Source organism: Anser brachyrhynchus (assembly GCF_964034855.1).
Source record: "Anser brachyrhynchus genome assembly, chromosome: 3".
NCBI classification, from domain to species: Eukaryota; Metazoa; Chordata; class Aves; order Anseriformes; family Anatidae; genus Anser; species Anser brachyrhynchus.
This window is the reverse complement of record NC_137696.1, coordinates 102,189,729-102,207,853: the sequence shown is the minus strand read 5'-3', so window position 1 is coordinate 102,207,853 and position 18,125 is coordinate 102,189,729. Positions and strand designations below refer to the sequence as shown.

The 18,125-nt window shown below is 37.3% G+C and overlaps 1 protein-coding gene across 9 annotated transcripts in view; it reads left to right on the top strand.

The window, feature by feature from the left end:
* The window catches only part of LOC308191757 (uncharacterized protein), a 109,773-nt gene that overhangs the window by 53,352 nt on the left and 38,296 nt on the right, over window positions 1-18,125 (top strand). For all 9 annotated transcript variants that reach the window (XM_080584568.1, XM_080584561.1, XM_080584567.1 and 6 more), the window contains exon 5: window positions 5,755-5,805. In XM_080584568.1, coding sequence (XP_080440694.1) covers window positions 5,755-5,805 — 51 coding nt within the window. The remainder of the gene's footprint in view (window positions 1-5,754; window positions 5,806-18,125) is intronic.

Below are 18,125 nucleotides of genomic sequence, written 5' to 3'. Positions count from 1 at the left end.
CAGGTTTCCTTGACTAGGAGACAAGTTAACAGGTAAACTTTTAAAAGACTGGTACCACAGTGGAACACTAAGAATGAAATACTGCTCCAATAACAGTAGAGTTAAAACTCTCAAAACCCACAGTGGTATAAAGATATAAATTTTTAACCAAGCTGATAACTTCGAAAAACGAATATAGTCTAGCCTACATGGGGAACTGGGAAAATGTATCTTTTTTTCATGGATGTGGTCTTCTGTCATCACGCTGACAGCTGAACATCTCTTTCAGTATCCACAAAAGAATCAGCACAAAGGTGGGAACTATCACCTCTACTAAGTCAATGCAAAAAAAAGATGGAATAAATCAGCCTGGGAGTTTGTGAAATTTATCAGTAGATAAAAAGGATTTCCTCAAAGTACAGATGGAAGTTTAGTCAAGACCGTACTGGAAAGTTAGGATCATCTGTTTCTGGCCATAGCTTCCTCATCCTGTGCTGATGCAAAGCACCTTCTGCCCGATGAAAAGGGAAGACAGGGAAAAAGGAAGGAGAGTTGGGAGAGTTGGGCTTGTCCATTTGCTTCTGGAAAGCCAAACTGCAGTCCTTCCTCACATGCCACCAGCAGTGGAGTGCTCAGACACATCTAATAATTAGAGATTCATTTATTTTGAAGGACACCATCTCATTTACTTGCTATCTTCTTTGTAACACACACTTGAACATAACAGTTCACTGTGGAACAGTGACACAATTCAAATATAACTCCAAAACAAGATGTTGTCCTTAAAAATAGAACTATTTGAAAATAATCCAAGTGATGGAGAGACATCCAATCTAAATGAATGAAGAGATTTGTACAGCTGCAGCTTCATTGCATGGAAAGGACATCCCCCATATCTCTCTTCCCTCATTAAGCCATCCCTCAGCATATGTTGCTGCTGTATAGTGCCATACAAATACTAAAATAGACAAAGCAAAGCATGCTCGGAGATGTCTTTGAAAAATAAATGGTCATAGGAATCTGCTTAATTAATATGCTTAATGTTGTATGAAGTTGCCACTTAGATCATTGGCCTAATACCTTGGACCACATGTAACTGTTTAACTTAGCAGAAACAAAGCAGAGTCTGATTAACACTTTATTCTTTGTTAAGCTTAGTACACTTCTTTTTTCAGCAAAATATATAGAAAGAAAATGAAAGAAACAATTTATTCTAATGGCAATTCTAGATAGGTGAATTTCCCTGAATTTCTTCTCTTAAGGCAGATATTTTGCTTTAAGAGGATTCCACTCTTTTATTTTAAAATGAAAACCATTTGAAACTGAAATAAATTAACACTGGCATATGAACAGCTTGGGGAACAACAACAAACCAAATGAAAAAGAACAAGGTGGCCTGCTATGTGAAAGGAGAGAAAAATCAAGAAATCCATTTGCAGAAGTAAAAGCATTAAAGGCACCAAAATAATCAGGCTAATGGAAAAAAAAAATCAGATGAATGTAGCATTAGTGGACGACGAGGATGTAATTCACAAGTAAGATGAAATTGTTAAGAGTCCGGATCAATATACATAAACTCTAACATCACAAAGAAGGCTAACATCAAAATATTGAATATGCCAAAAGAAACAGAAAACTGTCATGAAAAAAAAAAAAAAGGAAAAAAGAAAAAATAGATGGAGGAGTTAACAAAACCGGAGAGGATATTGTTAATGAGAAGCCATAGTGAGGAAAAAAAACAACAACACCACTGTTATTGTGAAAAGAAATGTGTTACAAATGATTTTTTTTTCTTAGTTCAAAATGCACAAATTACAGCATTTTCTTTTGAGAGGAAAGTCACTGGAGAAATTGAAAGGAGTTATTTCTGTGTTTGCATTTTGACTATTCCATTCAAACCAGTAAGCTGGCAGCAGCCATCAGCTACTCTTAAATCTGCCTAGCTCTCTGGGTAAAGCACACATATGGTGAGGAAGGATGGCCAGGGCCATTTGCACTGCCAGTGCCTATGCTGGGGTACTGCACCTTGGGAATGCAAGGATGTCACGGACAAGAAGCAACAGTTTGGCATGATGAGGGAACCATCTCCATACCCAGGCCATTAGAAAGAGAAAGAAGACAAATACAAATGGAAAATATTCGTGGTGTGAAAACAATATAATGGACCAGCTTGTTACTTCAAATTTTAAAACAGCATTTGTATGGTCTGATCATTTCAGTGAATGATTAATTGTGATGTTTATACTGGTTGTTCATTTCAGCCCTGGGATAAGTGGGCACAGCTCACAGGTTTAGTGTATACCAGTTTCCTTTTCTTAGCTACCTAGTGAACAAATATGTGATTACTTTACAGTGTTTATTTCTATATATTCCACACAAACTGAAGCATCAGAACAATCAAGTTTTGGCAGAGATCAGAATTAACTTAAATGAGTTCCCCTGGAGAAATCTGGTAACTGATGTCTTAAAATAAAACAGATTTTTTTTTTTTTTTAAATAAAAAAAATCTGTTTTCAAAAATTGCAATAGTCCTATGTTCAGGGTAACGTAGGCACTGGATACTCACAGTTTATTCAGTTGATGTCAGTGCGGGCTGGGAACACTCAGTACCACTGTCTGGCACCGCTGTGAACACAGCTCTCTCAACAAACTGATGCTATGAGGAGTTAATGATTTCTCTTTGTGACCGGTGAACTGTACCCCACTGTCTCTATAGCAATAATTCACACTCCCCTCACATGTTCAAAGCTACTGTACATATCTATACCATATAACTATTTCGTATATGTATTTATTGCTATAGACTTTAAATTTAAATAATTAATTTACTAGATTAGACTGAGGAAAAAAAAAAAAGGCAGAAAGGCAATCTAGTGAAGAATTAACTGTCCGTTCCCTATCATTACACTACATATAGCCACTTTGATGACTTGTTTCATTTATTTACATCTCCCTACCTGACATTAGAGGACTGTATATAGCTTAAGTGTTTTGTTCTCCTGAGAGAGTATGCCCACCTCCACTGGAGAAGTTCATTTTGGGATTTAATAATCTTGGGAAGAGAAGGTTCCTGCAAAGAGGACAGAGACAGGTTCTTTTCCATGGTGCCCAGTGACATGAAAACAGGCAATGGGCACAAACTGGGACACAGGAGGTTTCGTTTGCACATCAGAAAGCACTTCTTTACTGTGTGGGTAGTGCAGCACTGGCATAGGCTGCCCAGAGAGGCTGCAGAATCTCCTCCTTGGAGATCTTCAGAAGCTGCCTGGACATGGGCCTGGGCAATGTGCTCTGGGTATCCCTGCTTGAACAGGTGTTTGGACCAGATGCCTACAGAGGTCCTTTCCAATCTCAACCATTCGATGATTCTGTGATGTCTGAGTGCTCTATTTCCTTTATTAATTTTCTGTGCAATATGTGTATCTGTTCCATGCGTCCTAATATTATGTTCAACACTACACCATAGCATTTTGTAGCTGTGTATGATGTAGTAAAGAAATAGATGATCTAGAATATGAATGATCATGACCTAGAATATGTTCCCCAGGTTTTGAGTGGTAAATAAAGTGAAAAACACATCTTACCATATTAAACTTGCTGAGAAGAATGAATATAAAACTCATATAAATTGAGTATGGTGCCAAAATTTCTTTACACTAGTTGGTAGTTGAGGTTCTCTGTGTTATTCTTCCTCCTTAGGAAAAAAAAAAAAAAAAAAATGGACTTCAGTTGAGTATTTTCAAAAAAACCCACAGATTTCCTAGCAGTTTGAATATCATAATAGAAGTTTACAGGAATTTTGTGACAATGCAACTTTTGCTTAGAGGAGCAGAGTGAAAAATAAACTAAAAAGAAATAATATAGTCTCAGGGGTATTGTTTTACATGGGAAAAATGGAAGCAAAGCTAATTTCAGTTACAGGTAGGTGAACAAACTTTCTTTACAAGTAAAGATCTGTTAGGCACACTTCTAGTGCTACCTGACAGCCTGTCAAGCCTTTGTCCTACCTTGCCTTTTTTAGGTGTTGTTAGGTGTCTGTCTCTCCATGTCCTCTTTAAGTAGGTCAAACTTCGTCCTAGGTCAATGATTCTCAGGTACCATAATTTATGTATTTCTAAATGATTTGTCATTTCTGAAGTTCTGTTAACTGTCCATATGGTAATCCCCAAATCAAATTTATCCAGTAATCACTGACTCTAAAATAAATCGCTAAAATCAAGGTTTCCAAAAAAGTCAAGAAGCAATGGCTCAGGAAATGTTCTTTCTGCTGTTACCTACTACATCTGCCTGGCTGTAATTACTTGACTGTTATTTCCCAGAATTGCATGAATTTGTATTTTTTTTGTTGTTGTTTGTTTCTTTAACCACTGACTTTATCCTTTTTTTTTTTTTCTACACGGACCCTCATTTAAAATGGTTTAAACCAGTATATGCTTATTTTTTATGTAACATGCACCAACATCAACAACTGTTCAGATGCTGTTAGTTACTAAGGAGAAGATAGTCAAAGCATGATGATTTCAAATGCAAGCTGAGTGCTTATGTAATATTTGTGCTTATAAAAACCACTCCCCAAATCTGTTGATACTGACTCACTTATTTTCTGTGGTACTCTGACTTTAAAATAATTATAAAAATGTGATTGAGTTAATGCAATGCATAATGAAAGGCATAAATTGCAGAAACCAAAGTCAATTTGTTATTTCATATTTAGATATTTCTTTCTTAGGATATTCAAATCTGAAAGAAATAACTCCATCTATTGGGCTGTTTAAATACGCCACATGATGGAGTATGATGTCCTTAAAGTTATTACAGTGTAAATTAAGCAGAATAAGTGCAAGGTATAAACATTTCTTACAATGTAAATTAAGTGAGATAGGTGCAAGATGCAAAAAGGAAAGTTGACAGGTAAGATATTGTAGCCTACTTCATGCTACCAATTTAATCCATTTTAGGTAGGTAAAGAAAAAATAAATGCCTGGATTGAAGATGCTGCTAAGCTAAAGGAGATAAGACTAACGATAGTAATCAGTAAAATTTATTAAAACCAGTCTTTCTTTTTTTCTTCTTCTGCTGCTGTTACAGAGACTTGAAAGCTATGAAGAAAATAGCAAAACTTAGCAACATATTCAAATGATGTATACAGAAACCCACTTGTACACCTGGTTGAGTATATTGCACTTAAACGCTGGCTTTGCTCAGCATATGGATGTCCTCCTGGAAATCTTAGTTGCCATAGACAAGAGCAAAGTACTGAAGCAACTCTACAAATGATTTCTGTACTTGCCGAGTGAAGAGATGAATGGAAAGAGCAGAACATCCAGAAAACTGAGGAGTGGAAAATGAGAGTGATTCAGGCACAGTGAAAAACGCTAGCTAATACTGAGGAATCAGGTTGAAAAGCTGGAAGGTTAGAAAATATTTTTTTTATTTTTTTCAACACTGTCTCATCCTTAATCCACAAAACATAAAAGTTGTATACTTGAGTTCATTATGCAAAAACAATACAAAATGAAACAAAAAACAAAAACCAAAGCCAACCAAACAACTAAAAAACAAGTGTGTACAACTTGTGAAATCATATAGGAAATCAGAGGCAGACAAAGATCAGATGATAAAAATAAAATCTTTCAGCTACAATCTCTGCTCTATTTCTTGCAGATATTCTACTGTTTACATATCAGGGTGATTCTGCTATATGTATTTGTCCACGTCTCTAGTGTCCAGGTTTCTAATGTTTACTTTTATTTTTTTTTTAATTCTCATTTTCAGAAAGGAAACCTAAACGAGCAGTAATGCTGTTAGAGAAGGTGATGTTTTCATGTAAGTATCTCAAGATATTTTTAGCAAGAGACACAGTATCAACTGTATAGACTACAACACTGAATGGGGAACTTCTCTTTCAATAAGCTCAACACAGATGTTATTCTACTAATAGTTGAAGGAAAAACAAAACAAAACAAAACTGAAGTTTGCAAAAGACTTTAGAGAAACATTAAAGTATTGAGGGGTGAATGTGTGGGGATGATTTGAAAGGAGGTATCCTAAGGATCAATTGGTCTGAATTTGTCTAAAGGCTCAAAAGTAGCCATATGATATGTTTTTCCTTCCTTCCTTCCTTCCTTCCTTCCTTCCTTCCTTCCTTCCTTCCTTCCTTCCTTCCTTCCTTCCTTCTTTCGTTCTTTTTTCTTTTTCTTTCTTTCTTTCTTTTTCTTTCTTTCTTTCTTTCTTTCTTTCTTATTTGTTCATTATTTCATTTGTTCTTTCTCTCTTTCTCTTTTTCCTTCTTTCTTTTTCTTTTCCTTTTTTTTTTTTTTTTTTCCTGGACGGCTTTTCTTTGTGTGTGAGATGTAATCATGCTTCCGGGTTATTTTATTTATTTGTTTATTTTCATTGATAATGGTTAATAAGACCTGGTTTTATACAAACAAGTTGATGAAAATCTGATGTCTGGGTTCAAAACAGTACTTAGTTGTTTGATTTTAGTGAATATTCATGCTTTTTAGTGAATTTTCATGCTTTTAGTGAATATTCGTTCTTTTTGTCAAGAAGACTGTATGACTGAATTGTAAAAATGCTCTCTTAAACAGTTCAACAGGGAGTGATTTGAAGTCTAGGTTGGCATGCCTGACTAGCTGATAGTTTGTAAGTACTGTGTAGAAGTTGTTACAAGAATGTTGTGCAGAGCCAAAAGCAAAGGTGATAATTTTGTGGTCTAGATTTGCAAATACTGGTAAAACAGATTTTCACAACAGCTGGAATCTCATATAAATCATGAGTACAGTCCTCCTCCTGCAAATCAGGATGGAAAGATGCTTTAAGGCATCTTGAAGTAGCAACTCTCATGCAGAATTCTAGTAAGATTCAATGCATACCACATGTTATAAGGAGAATTTCTCAAATACTCTTTGCAACTCAAGTTATCTATTTTTCTGTCTTAGAAATATATCATATTGGGGCCTTTTTACTAATCTGTGTTCTGGAAAAATGTAGGTTATTGTGGGAAACAGTGTGATTTTCTACAGTAATTCAGCAGACCTTGCGTGGACTTCTGCAGTTCTAAGTTGAAGGCAACTGTACCTGCCATGTGTTCCTTATATTTCTCATCATACACATGTAGCAGTTAATTTCACACTAAAGATTGGCAATTATGTTGATCTGAAGACATTCATTTGTTTATTTACTACTTGTATATATTCAAGTCAATTGAAAAAGAAGGAAAGCCTCTATTTTGATGTTAAGAGCAGAGTATAGAGTTGCTAAAAAGTATTTGCATATTTTCCCTAGAGGGGTTCTAACACAGTAGTTTTCATGGCTTATGTCAGCATGATACGTGCACAACAATTGGGAAAATGCTGTCAATTCCCTTGCTTCAGAAGATTCATCTGACAGATCTGAAGCATGAGGAAGCTTAAACACCTTTTCAGAGATGGCAAAAATCAAAGGGGAAATCAATGCAACACTTTGTTTTGTACTTTCAAATCTTGAGAAAGTGCTTATTATTCAGGAAAGAAAAAAAAAAAAAAAAAAGAAAAAGAAGCAATTCCCCTGACCCACAAAGCATCTTGAGCAAAATAAATAGAAATATGGAGGCAAATTATTGTTTTCTTGATGATGAAGAAACTGTAAAGGCAGTATAATTTAAAGAATATAATGTAGTAGAAATGAGTAATTTCTGCTCAGTTTCAGAGACAGATGTGATATAACCAGACCTAAAAATATTTCAGGAAAGCTGTTTGGAGACTGGTTTTTGTGTTGCAGTAGAAAGTACTGGGTGTGAGAGAAAATTCTATTGTCAAAAGACTTGAGTCACATAAACGCCTAATAAAGATATGTCAATGTGATGTCAGAATATTATAAACAAGTTTAATCTCTACACAACCAAAGGTATGGAAAAGAGAAGTCATTTACCATTGAAAATATAAACAGCATCCATTTGCAAAGCTTAGTAACCTGGCTTTATGCACCATATCTATGTCTCTTATACCCTTAAGCATTGCACATTCATTTAGCTCTTTTTAGAAAAAAAAATGAGGCAAAAGAAATATTTCAGTTTGAACATGAACATCTGAATTTGTTTTACTTCAGTAAAGACAACTGTGAAAATTACAAAAGTAATGCTTCTGGTTATCACAGAGCCAAGAGTCTGATGAAACTGATTTCAGTAAAGATTTGGTGAATTCCACTGTTTATATTTTTTTAAATATTTTTTGCTCTTACAAATCTTACAACTTTATTTTGATGCTGAAATACGTAAATGTGTATGAAAACTGTAATTAAAATGTAACGTTTTTTTTCTGTGCAAGATGTGCAGATAGACTTATAGATAGGGAACAGTATGATGCAAAGATGCAAAGCATGAGAACTGATGAAAAATTATCAGCAGTAATAAATGTCTGCATGAATAGCCCCAAATAAATGTCAATTTTAGATGTCAATTTTCATTAAAACTAAAGCCGAATGCTAGATATGATTGACAACTTCTATTATCAGTTCTAAAAATTCACATAACTTTATTTGATAGTCATCAGTATGAAAAGTAATGCATATCATGTTATTATGTGCATCTGAAATGCCATTCAAGGAGGTAATTCACTGACTCCCGGTATGGACCCATGTGTTAGAGACACACTCTCCCTCTTGTATTAAAGCATTACAAACCCGAATGAAGATATTTTCACAAGTGTGAAATTATTCTGTCTTCCAGTTCATATTTGGAACAACAGCAAGTGAAAAACGTTGAGTGACTAGCTGCTCATATTCACATATGAAGGCCAAGATAATTTCTTTGAGAAAGTTCCCAGAACTGATGCAGTGCTGTAATGGCAAGCCCCCACTTCCTTTTAAAAGCATTTCCAATGACAGCTTTGTGTTCTGCTACCACCAGTAGCACCAAAATACACCAGAGAAGTGTTTGAAAATACTGTATGTAATTCAAAGGAGCAAAGGAACGATCCACCATTGCTCCCTGACTCTTTCCAACCTAACATGATTTGAAGCATGCTCTTTTCTGACCCTGCTATCCATCAGATTTAATTTTATGATGAGGAAAAATTAATTGCAAAAAGGTTGAGTGAGCCTTTGTAACAATAAGGGAAGATTTCAAGCAGTTTTAATTGGTTCCAGAGGCACTTGTCACACAGTTTGACTGTTGTGCCTGACATGTAGCCTCACTAAAGAATTCTCTGTCATGACTTACTGAAGGGGTTAAAAAGCCATTGTTGCCATTACGGATAGTATCACTGCAGAGATGAACAATGAAAGAGCATCATGGAGAACAGAAGAGCACTTTAGTCCCAAATGCCAACTGCTAATGAACAACTCTAAGAGCATAACATTATCCCTTCCTTTCTGTATTTCATTAGAGGCACTCTCAGAAGACTAAAAGGGGAAAGAGTTTAAAGAACTTGTGACTTGGTTATGTTTAAAAAAAAAAAAAAGTAAAATTATGGCTGATTCTCTGTCCTGCTTACATTCATAATTAAATCTTTCCTTAAGGCACAGTTGGAGGAAGTAAGAGTGAGAATTACCATGAATAAATATTATTAAGAAATTCGTTAGGAATTCATCCTGTTTTAAATTCATTTCTGACGTGTTTATGCTCCTGTTTTTTAAAGAGGATTCTAGTTTATCTCAAGTTCAGACATTCCTTAAATTTCAAGGGAATCTTGTAAAATACTAACAAAAAGGGCATTTTGAAGTAGCCAGTGTGATGGTTTGCATTAAAAAAAAAAAAATCATACCAGCTAGGGACATACTACTGAATCCTGTGCTTTTCACCAACCAAAAATTATATATATATATGTTGAAGTTTTGAAAATAACTGAGAAAAATGAGAGGTATTCAAATGTAAGTCTGTAAGAGGCAAGAGAGCAAGAGACAGGGCACTAATTTTCCTCTATGATTTTTTTCAAACATGGTGTGGCTCCAGGACAAATGTGAGGAGGGACTTCTCCCTCTGTTTAGAGCTGTTAGAGCTGGTCCAGAGGAAGGCCACAAAGATGATCAAGGGGCTGAAGCACCTCTCCTATGAAGACAAGCTGAGAAAGCTAGGGCTGTTCAGCTTCCAGAAGAGAAGGCTTCGGGGTGACCTCATCACAGACTTTCAATAATTAAAGGGGTCTTATAAAAAGGATGGAGGTCTCTTTACTCAGGTAGATAATGATAGGACAAGGGGAAATGGTTTTAAACTAAAAGAGGGGAGATTTAGATCAGAGGTTAAAAGGAAATTTTTCACTCAGAGGATAGTGAGGCTCTGGAACAGATTGCCCAGAGAAGTTGTGGATGCCCCATCCCTGGAGGTGTTCAAGACGAGGTTAGATGAGGCCCTGAGTAACCTGATCTAGTGGGTGGCGTCCCTGCCTGTGGCAGAGGGGTTGAAACTAGGTGAGGTCCCTGAGGTCTTTGAGGTCCCTTCCAATCCAGGCCATTCTATGATTCTGCGATTCTATGACATGAATTTTGCAGTTAATCTTGAAGCTTAATAACCTGTCTCCACTCACCATCTAAAAACCTATAAATGTCTGGCTTTAGCAAGGTCTATGAGAGAACCCAAATTAGAGGCTTCCTTGTGCAATCAATGAAGTGATATAGGTCTTTGGCAGGGACCTACCATTGGATGTTATACTCAAATATTTGAACTCCTTAAAATTGAAGAGTTAAAACTCTCAGTTCACACAAGAAACACAAGTTCTTCTCCTAAGGATGAAGGTTTTCAAAGAAGCTTTTGGTTTGCTTGGTTTTTGGACGGAGAACCCTTACAGTATACACCTTTTTGTAATAGCCCACTGGTTCACATGATGCAGTTTGGCAACAGAGAGTGGTATTCTCCAAGTAATCTTTTTGTTCCTATGTGGAAGAAATAAGAGGAACTCATAAAATTATTAGGAATACCCTCTTGAAATTGTTTCACATAAAATGACATTTCAACAAATTAGAAAGTTTTAAGACAATTTATGTCAAGGAAAATCTTAAATGAAAATTATTGTGGTGTTCCCTTCTGCAAAAGATTGGAATAGTTTGTATATAGTTTTATGGTTAATATGGCAATAAATACTATAAATGTCACCTGTTGTTTATCGAATACAAGATTAAGCATCTGTTTTCCACACTTATGCATCATTAATGTGAACTGTTCATAACACAAGCCAAGTAAATATTTTTTAAGTCAAGGATTAAATCAAGGTTTTAATAATCTCTGCGCTCCTGTATCTACTTTACAGCTAATTTAACAATATTCTACTCATTTAAAAATTGTATCCCTCTGTTCATTCTCATGGTGGTTTTACCCTGCTGGGCAGCTAAACTCTACTACAGCAGCTCTCTCACTTCCCCTTCTCAAAGAAAAATGGGAAGGGGTCCATCTGTCAGGAGGTGTCCATCCATCAGGAGCAAACTGCTCCAGCACGGGTCCCCCACGGGCGGCAGCTCCCCCCAGACCCCCTGCTCCTGCATGGGACCCCCTGCTCCTCCACGGGCTGCAGCTCCGGCCCGGGGCCTGCTCCTGCGGGGGCTCTCCATGGGCCGCAGCCTCCTCCAGGCCACATCCACCTGCTCCACCGGGGGCTCCTCCATGGGCTGCAGCGTGGAGATCTGCTCCGTGTGGGACCCATGGTCTGCAGGGGGACAGCCTGCTCCACCAGGGGCCTCTCCACATGCCGCAGGGGAACTTGTGCTGTGTGCCTGGAGCACCTCCTGCCCTCCTGCTGCACTGACCCTGGGGTCTGCAGGGCTGCTTCTCTCTCATTTTTCACTCCTCTCTCCCAGCAGCAGTTGCACAGCAGTTCTTTCCCCTTCTTCAATCTGCTCTCCCAGAGGCCCAGCCAGAGTCTCTTGTCCATGGCTCGGCTCTGGCCAGCAGCAGGTCCCTTTTGGAGCCGTCTGGAGCTGGCTCTCATCTGACATTGGGCGGCTGCTGGGCTCTGCTCACAGAGGCCACCCCTGCAGCCCCCTGCTACCAAGCCCTTGCCACATAAATCCAATACAATTCTACAGTTATTTGAAGGAAAGTCACCTACACTGCCTAGCTGCTATCTGCAGTGTAGGTATTAGGCTTTTATTGTTCTTCAAATCCAACTGAATTTAATAGCTAATTTAGCATTTGAAGTGTTGGGATTTCTGCAGAAATTTTTAATACTCTTCTCTGCTTAGAGCAGCTCTCTAACACTCAGCCAAGATTTTCTGAAGCGAGTGATTTATCCTAAGTTGTGACTGCACTCCGGGGAAGTTTCTCAACAGTTTTCTTCCCCTAAAAATTCCAATTTTTTGTCCTCCTGATGCAATTCTTACACCCCTAGCAATGATGAGATTTCTGGTGTTGGCTCACCACCAGTGCTCTAACTTCCAGGACAACTCATTCTTTATAGGGGAGGTCTTAAATAGCAAATATATTAAAAATCAAAGTTACGTGACCTTGTTAGTTCTTTCTCTACATCTAGACTTCTAGACTTTCTAGACTTCTTTCTCTACATCTTCACTACATACAATATGAGAGAGAGAGAGAAGGCCAGAGTGCCCTCTCAAATAAATTGGACTTTACATCTCACTTTTAATGCTTATAAAGTTTCAACTTTTCACTCTGATTAAACTTTACGGTTCATTTAACAGTATAACTAAAATTAGTTCCCATGTTTCTACCCATTCCTCAACAGTTTGCTCTATACTATAACTGTGTACCCTTTTCACTTTTATTTTCCCATGATCTATTTAATTTTTGTAGTTTTTCTTCCCCCACCTTATACTGTTTTTGCCTTTCTGTTCAGTCACTCCAGATTTTCTTCCTATCTGGAAATAACATATCCTTAAATTTTCTTCTGCCTCCTTATGCTCCACTTTAGTGATAATACCCTGCTAATCCCTTTCTCTCAACTTCAACACCCACAGAATCCACCTTCAGAAAAAAAAAAAATCAGTTCTTCATTCCTTTCCCATAACTTTAAAATTCCTCGTCTGCTAAGTTTGTAATCTTTCATGATCTTTTTTCATTTTCTTTCTTTTATCTTCTTGCTTTCCATGAAACCTTAACTTTTCTACCAACTCTTTGTCAACGATGTACTTAACCTGTGTGTCCCCTCGCTCATTTGGTCTTGGTAGAACCATGGTGTAGCCCATCACATCCAGACTCTTCTAAACATTTACTTTCATACCAAATAATCTCACCTCCTTTCTTCTGCAATTTTGATTCTTTCTCTTCCTCACTTTTTAGATATATCATCACTGGTTTCAGGTGTCTTCATAACATATCCATTCATGTTTGTTGTCTCCCTTTCCTTAGCAATGAACCAGAGCTGGATGTAGATGAGCTCTTTGTCTTTGATGTGGCCACTCTTTCTGAGAGGAGGATTTTTTTCTCAGTTATCCCTCTCTCTCTCTTTTTCCCTCAATCATCACAGTCCCAGAGCCACTTACTTTGCCATCCTTCCTCTCTACTCTGATCAATCTGGGAGTCCTCTAGTGCTCTTTCTTTTGCTGATGGTTGTGTTGGCAAGAACCAGGCAATTCACTCTATTTTATTCCTTCCCTCCACAAGTCTACTATGCTGTGAGAGAAGATAAAATTAGTGTAAAGCCAGCATTAGCCCCCTCAAGGAATCCTTTGAATGCTCTTCATTTCAGCTGCTCAAAACAGTCTGATGAGGCAATGAAACTTAGCTGGTGGTGATGCGAATTAGCACTTTTTTGTCTGTCAGTTGGAACCTTGAGGAAGGTACTAAACAAGATATTGGCTACTTTGCTTAATTGGCATCCCATTTAAGAAGTTACAGGAATTCAAGAGGAACATGAAAAGCAGCTTACATTTACAGCATTGTGTTGAAATGACTTTAGCTGTGAGGTGTTCCCTTATTGAGTAATGAACATCAAAGAAACATGGAAAAATAAGCAAATTCTTCAGCATAATTGTGTAACAAAGACCTAAAATATTTACTAAGGTAAATGATTTACTCCTTTAATGTCTAAATCTTCCTTTAACTTCTGCTTCAGGTTATTCTTTCTAATGCAAATAATTCCAGCAATAAAAAAGAGAGTTTACCCTGATAAGGTGAAAAATACAACTTTATTATTGAAATGAATGCATCACTTAGAATGACTTCTCAGTAGTGTGCTGAGCAACTGTAGCTGCAGTAGAGAAAGATCCTGCTACCTCACTCTGCCAACTGTAGGTGGACAGAAGGGGTGTTGATCTGATTGCATGAACTGAGCTCTCAGGGAAGGATTAAAGTTCCTAGCCCTCTGACATTAACTTGCAGACATCTCAAGGAACCTCAGGTTCTGTGGCACCAACTGCTGATCCTTGGGGAGCAAGACTCAAGTCTTGGCTAGGTGTTACATGTTGGTATGTAGTTAATGAGCCATAATGCTTTTCAAGACATAATGTTACACAAAATGCATTTTGGTGAGCACAGCAAGGATTTTATGTGTAAGAACAATATGCAATTTAAAAAAGCTAGACTGGAATTGTCCTTCATTTGTATAAGTCTACTTAAACTCTTCATTCTGAGTATAGTAATCTTGGAGGTCCTTTCCAACCTTAATGATTCTATGATTCTTTTTGTTGTGTTCAGTGAGTGCAGCTGTCTTAAATGGGTAAAAACAAGATAGACTGAGTCTTCCAAGTAATGTGCATATAATCATAGAATGGCTCAGGTTGGAAGGGACCTTAAAGGTCATCTAACTCCAACACCCCTGACATAGGCAGGGATGCAACCCACTAGATCGGGTTGGCCAAGACCCAGTCCAGCCTGGCCTTGAACACCTCGAGGGATGGGGCATCCACAACTTCTCTTGGCAACATGTTCCAGTGCCTCACTACCCTTACAGTGAAGAATTTCCTCCTAATGTCTAGTCTAAATCTATCCTCTTTTAGTTTATGACCATTCCCCCTTGTCCTATCATTATCTACCCAAGTAAAGAGTCCCTCTCCATCTTTTTTATAAGACACCTTTAAGTACTGAAAAGCTGTAATTAGGTCATACCAGAGCCTTCTCTTCTCCAGGCTGAACATCCCCAGCTCTCTCAGCCTTTCTTCATAGGAGAGGTGCTCCAGCACTCTCATCATCTTTGTAGCCCTCCTCTAGACTTGCTTTAACATGTCCACATCCTTCTTGTGCTGGGGGCTCCAGACCTGGACGCAGCACTCCAGGTGGGGCCTCACAAGGGCAGAGCAGAGGGGCATAATCACCTTCCTCCACCTGCTGGCCACTCCTCTGTTGGTGCAGCCCAGGATGCAGTTGGCCTTCTGGGCTGCAAGCATGCACTGCTGGCTCATATCAAGCCTTTCATGCACCAGAACCCCCAAGTCCTTCTCTGCAGGGCTGCTCTCAATGAGTACTTCTCCCAGTCTGTCCTCATGTCTCAGATTGTTCTGATGCAGGTGCAGCACCTTGCACTTGGACTTGTTGAAGCTCATGAGATGCATACTGAAGAACAAGATTTCACATGGTACATTTGTTTTACAGTCTATAGTAGACTACTCTTCCAATTGCCTACATTAACTCTTGCAGTCTCCTACTTAATGCTCTTTCTTTTGGGGAGGATATAGAGGAATACAGAGGTAATGAAAGCAGATGTCCTGAGGCAGCATTGCTGTTACAAGTGATTATATATACTTTTTTCAGTTAGGTTCTTTTGCACCTAAGTACTTGGACAAGCTATTAAAATACAACCAAGGGAGATGTAATGATTATTTTTTTCTGACTTCAGTTCTACAAAACAATCATAGTGTTACCCAATGACAAAAGCACCATTTCCATTATTTCACTTGCACAGACATTAATTGTCATCTCTGTTCCTTAGATTCTTTGTTGTTGCTTGTTTGTTTGTTTGTTTTTGAGAAAAAAAGGTTTAGTAATCTCTAGCCACCATTTGTCAAATTCTTTTAGATCTGGAGTTAAAACCACCATTTAATTGGCAGGTATCATCATTAGCTGTAGTAGAAAATGTCATAAATCTCAAATTACATAAGGGAAACCACTTTATTTGGGGTCCTCATGTTCTTTCACCTTATGATCTTTGCTACATATAATTTTAAGAACTTTCTCTACTTACTGAAACTGTGTGCACTCTGGTCAGAACAGATACAATGAAAGCAGCAGTGATTCTGATTTTTCTCCAGACAGCCCAACAGTACATCTGAACTCTGTTCCGGATGAACCGCTTCCCAGATAACTCAGCTACCACAGTCAGTTAATGTTTGCTCTCTGCAAACAGCAAAGTAATGCCCAAAAGGAAATGCTAACTGCAACAGCATGCCACCAATATTTTATCAAGCTGTTATCAAAAAGTGTGCCTGAACTGGTAGATGTTTGCTTCCACATGTAAATATAAGAGTTTGTTCCTTCTGAGGATATGACAAGAATAAGCTGGCAAGACAACTTGCATTAATTGCATTCTGCTGAGAAATGTATATTTTCTTCTGATAAATTCAGTGGCACTGCATTGTTCATTAAGTGGAATTTGAAGAAAAGGGGAGAAGCATGTAGGCACAGAGGAAAATCCAGTGATTTAATGCTCTCAGAGAGGGTCTTAAAATATTAGGCAGAATTTCTTATTCTCAGATTCCCATATCTGCAGTACACTGGAAATGTGTCTTCTCAGTGATTTGTGGTCTTGCACTTCTATTTCAAAAAGCATTTTATCAAAAATAAAGGGAGTTAACTCTGCAAATTTTCACTAAACAGGATGTAGGGATGGGAAAATGCAATAGAAAAAAAGTGCAGTATCTGTGCACAAATCATTCATGAACTACTATAGGACAATTACAAGGCCTAGTTTCCATATTACATCTAATAGGATTTGATATCTCCTGCAACTCTGATTATCAAATCACTCCAATGGGCAAAGGGTATTTCCTTGTGAGTGTCATAACTGGATAAGCATCTGTTTTCTTATCTTGATTCTACCCACAAGCTACTAAAGGAAGAAATAATATGCAAATTATAGTCATTTTGAATCAGGTTCATCAAACAGATGCCTTAATTTAAAGAATCAAAGTAAAGGCAAAGAACACCTGCATGGCTTAAAAAAGGATAAAAATAAAACCAAAAAACATCTAATACAGAGATTTGTCCTCTCTGATAAAATAGACAGGTGCTCACCATTTTGCATTGAGTGGTGTTGAGCTTATCCATGCCTCAATTGCTTCTTGACTTTTAAGGTGTTCATCCCATGAATGAAGCATTACAGGAACCAGGCAGGAGATATGAATATGTCATCCTACTATCCTGTTTCAGAAGTCACACATTTTCCATGCCTTACACAGTTCTATAGTCTCTGACTTTACTCTGCATTACTTCTATCAACATCAGGATTTAAAGAGAAAACCATTCAGTTGAGACATCAAACAGTATTTCAACTTTAATTATAACCACAAACTGAGTAGTACAAAACATAGTTAGATTTTCTCAGCAAGTACAATATGTACTAACTAAATAAGAGTACTCAAAAGAAATCCAAAATGAGGGAAAAAAAAATTAAATAGCATGGCACTTTAGGCTTAAATTTGGGTAAGTTTGATAGCCAATGATGTTGCTTTAATCTAGGACCCATTTAATAACATCTGACTTGCTTTGAAACAAGTTATATTTCTGGTTATCTTGGTAGTGCATGTAATAAATATGGGTTTGAGTAGATTAAGTAAGGTTATCTTCTTATTTTCAGAAAAGCTGGAAAGATCTTATTTCCTTTTCCACGACTTTCCCTGAACTAACTGGAACGGGTAAATCAAATTAAGAAAGTGAATGTAAAATTATTGAAGAGGTCAAGTGATACAGAAAAACAATAGATTAGATAGTTACACTAGATTGCCTGCCATCTTCTCTGTAACTAAAAATAAAGGACAGAAGTGTTTATTTTTTTTTACCTCTATTACCTGAATGAGAGATAGACACAAACATTTGGTTTCTGGTTTATATCAGATGAATCTTTTAAATAATTAATACTTAAACATTTTGGAATAGAAAGGGTGAATGCCAATGTTTTCAGAACAGCAACAAAATGACAATCAGTTTATGGAAACGTCTTTTTAGGAGTCTTTATTATTATTATTATTATTATTATTAATACAAGGTACATAGTGCTATAGCAAACATTGTAAAATTTCACTAGCTTTTAAGAATATCACTAAACAACCTACAATATTCAGCTCTC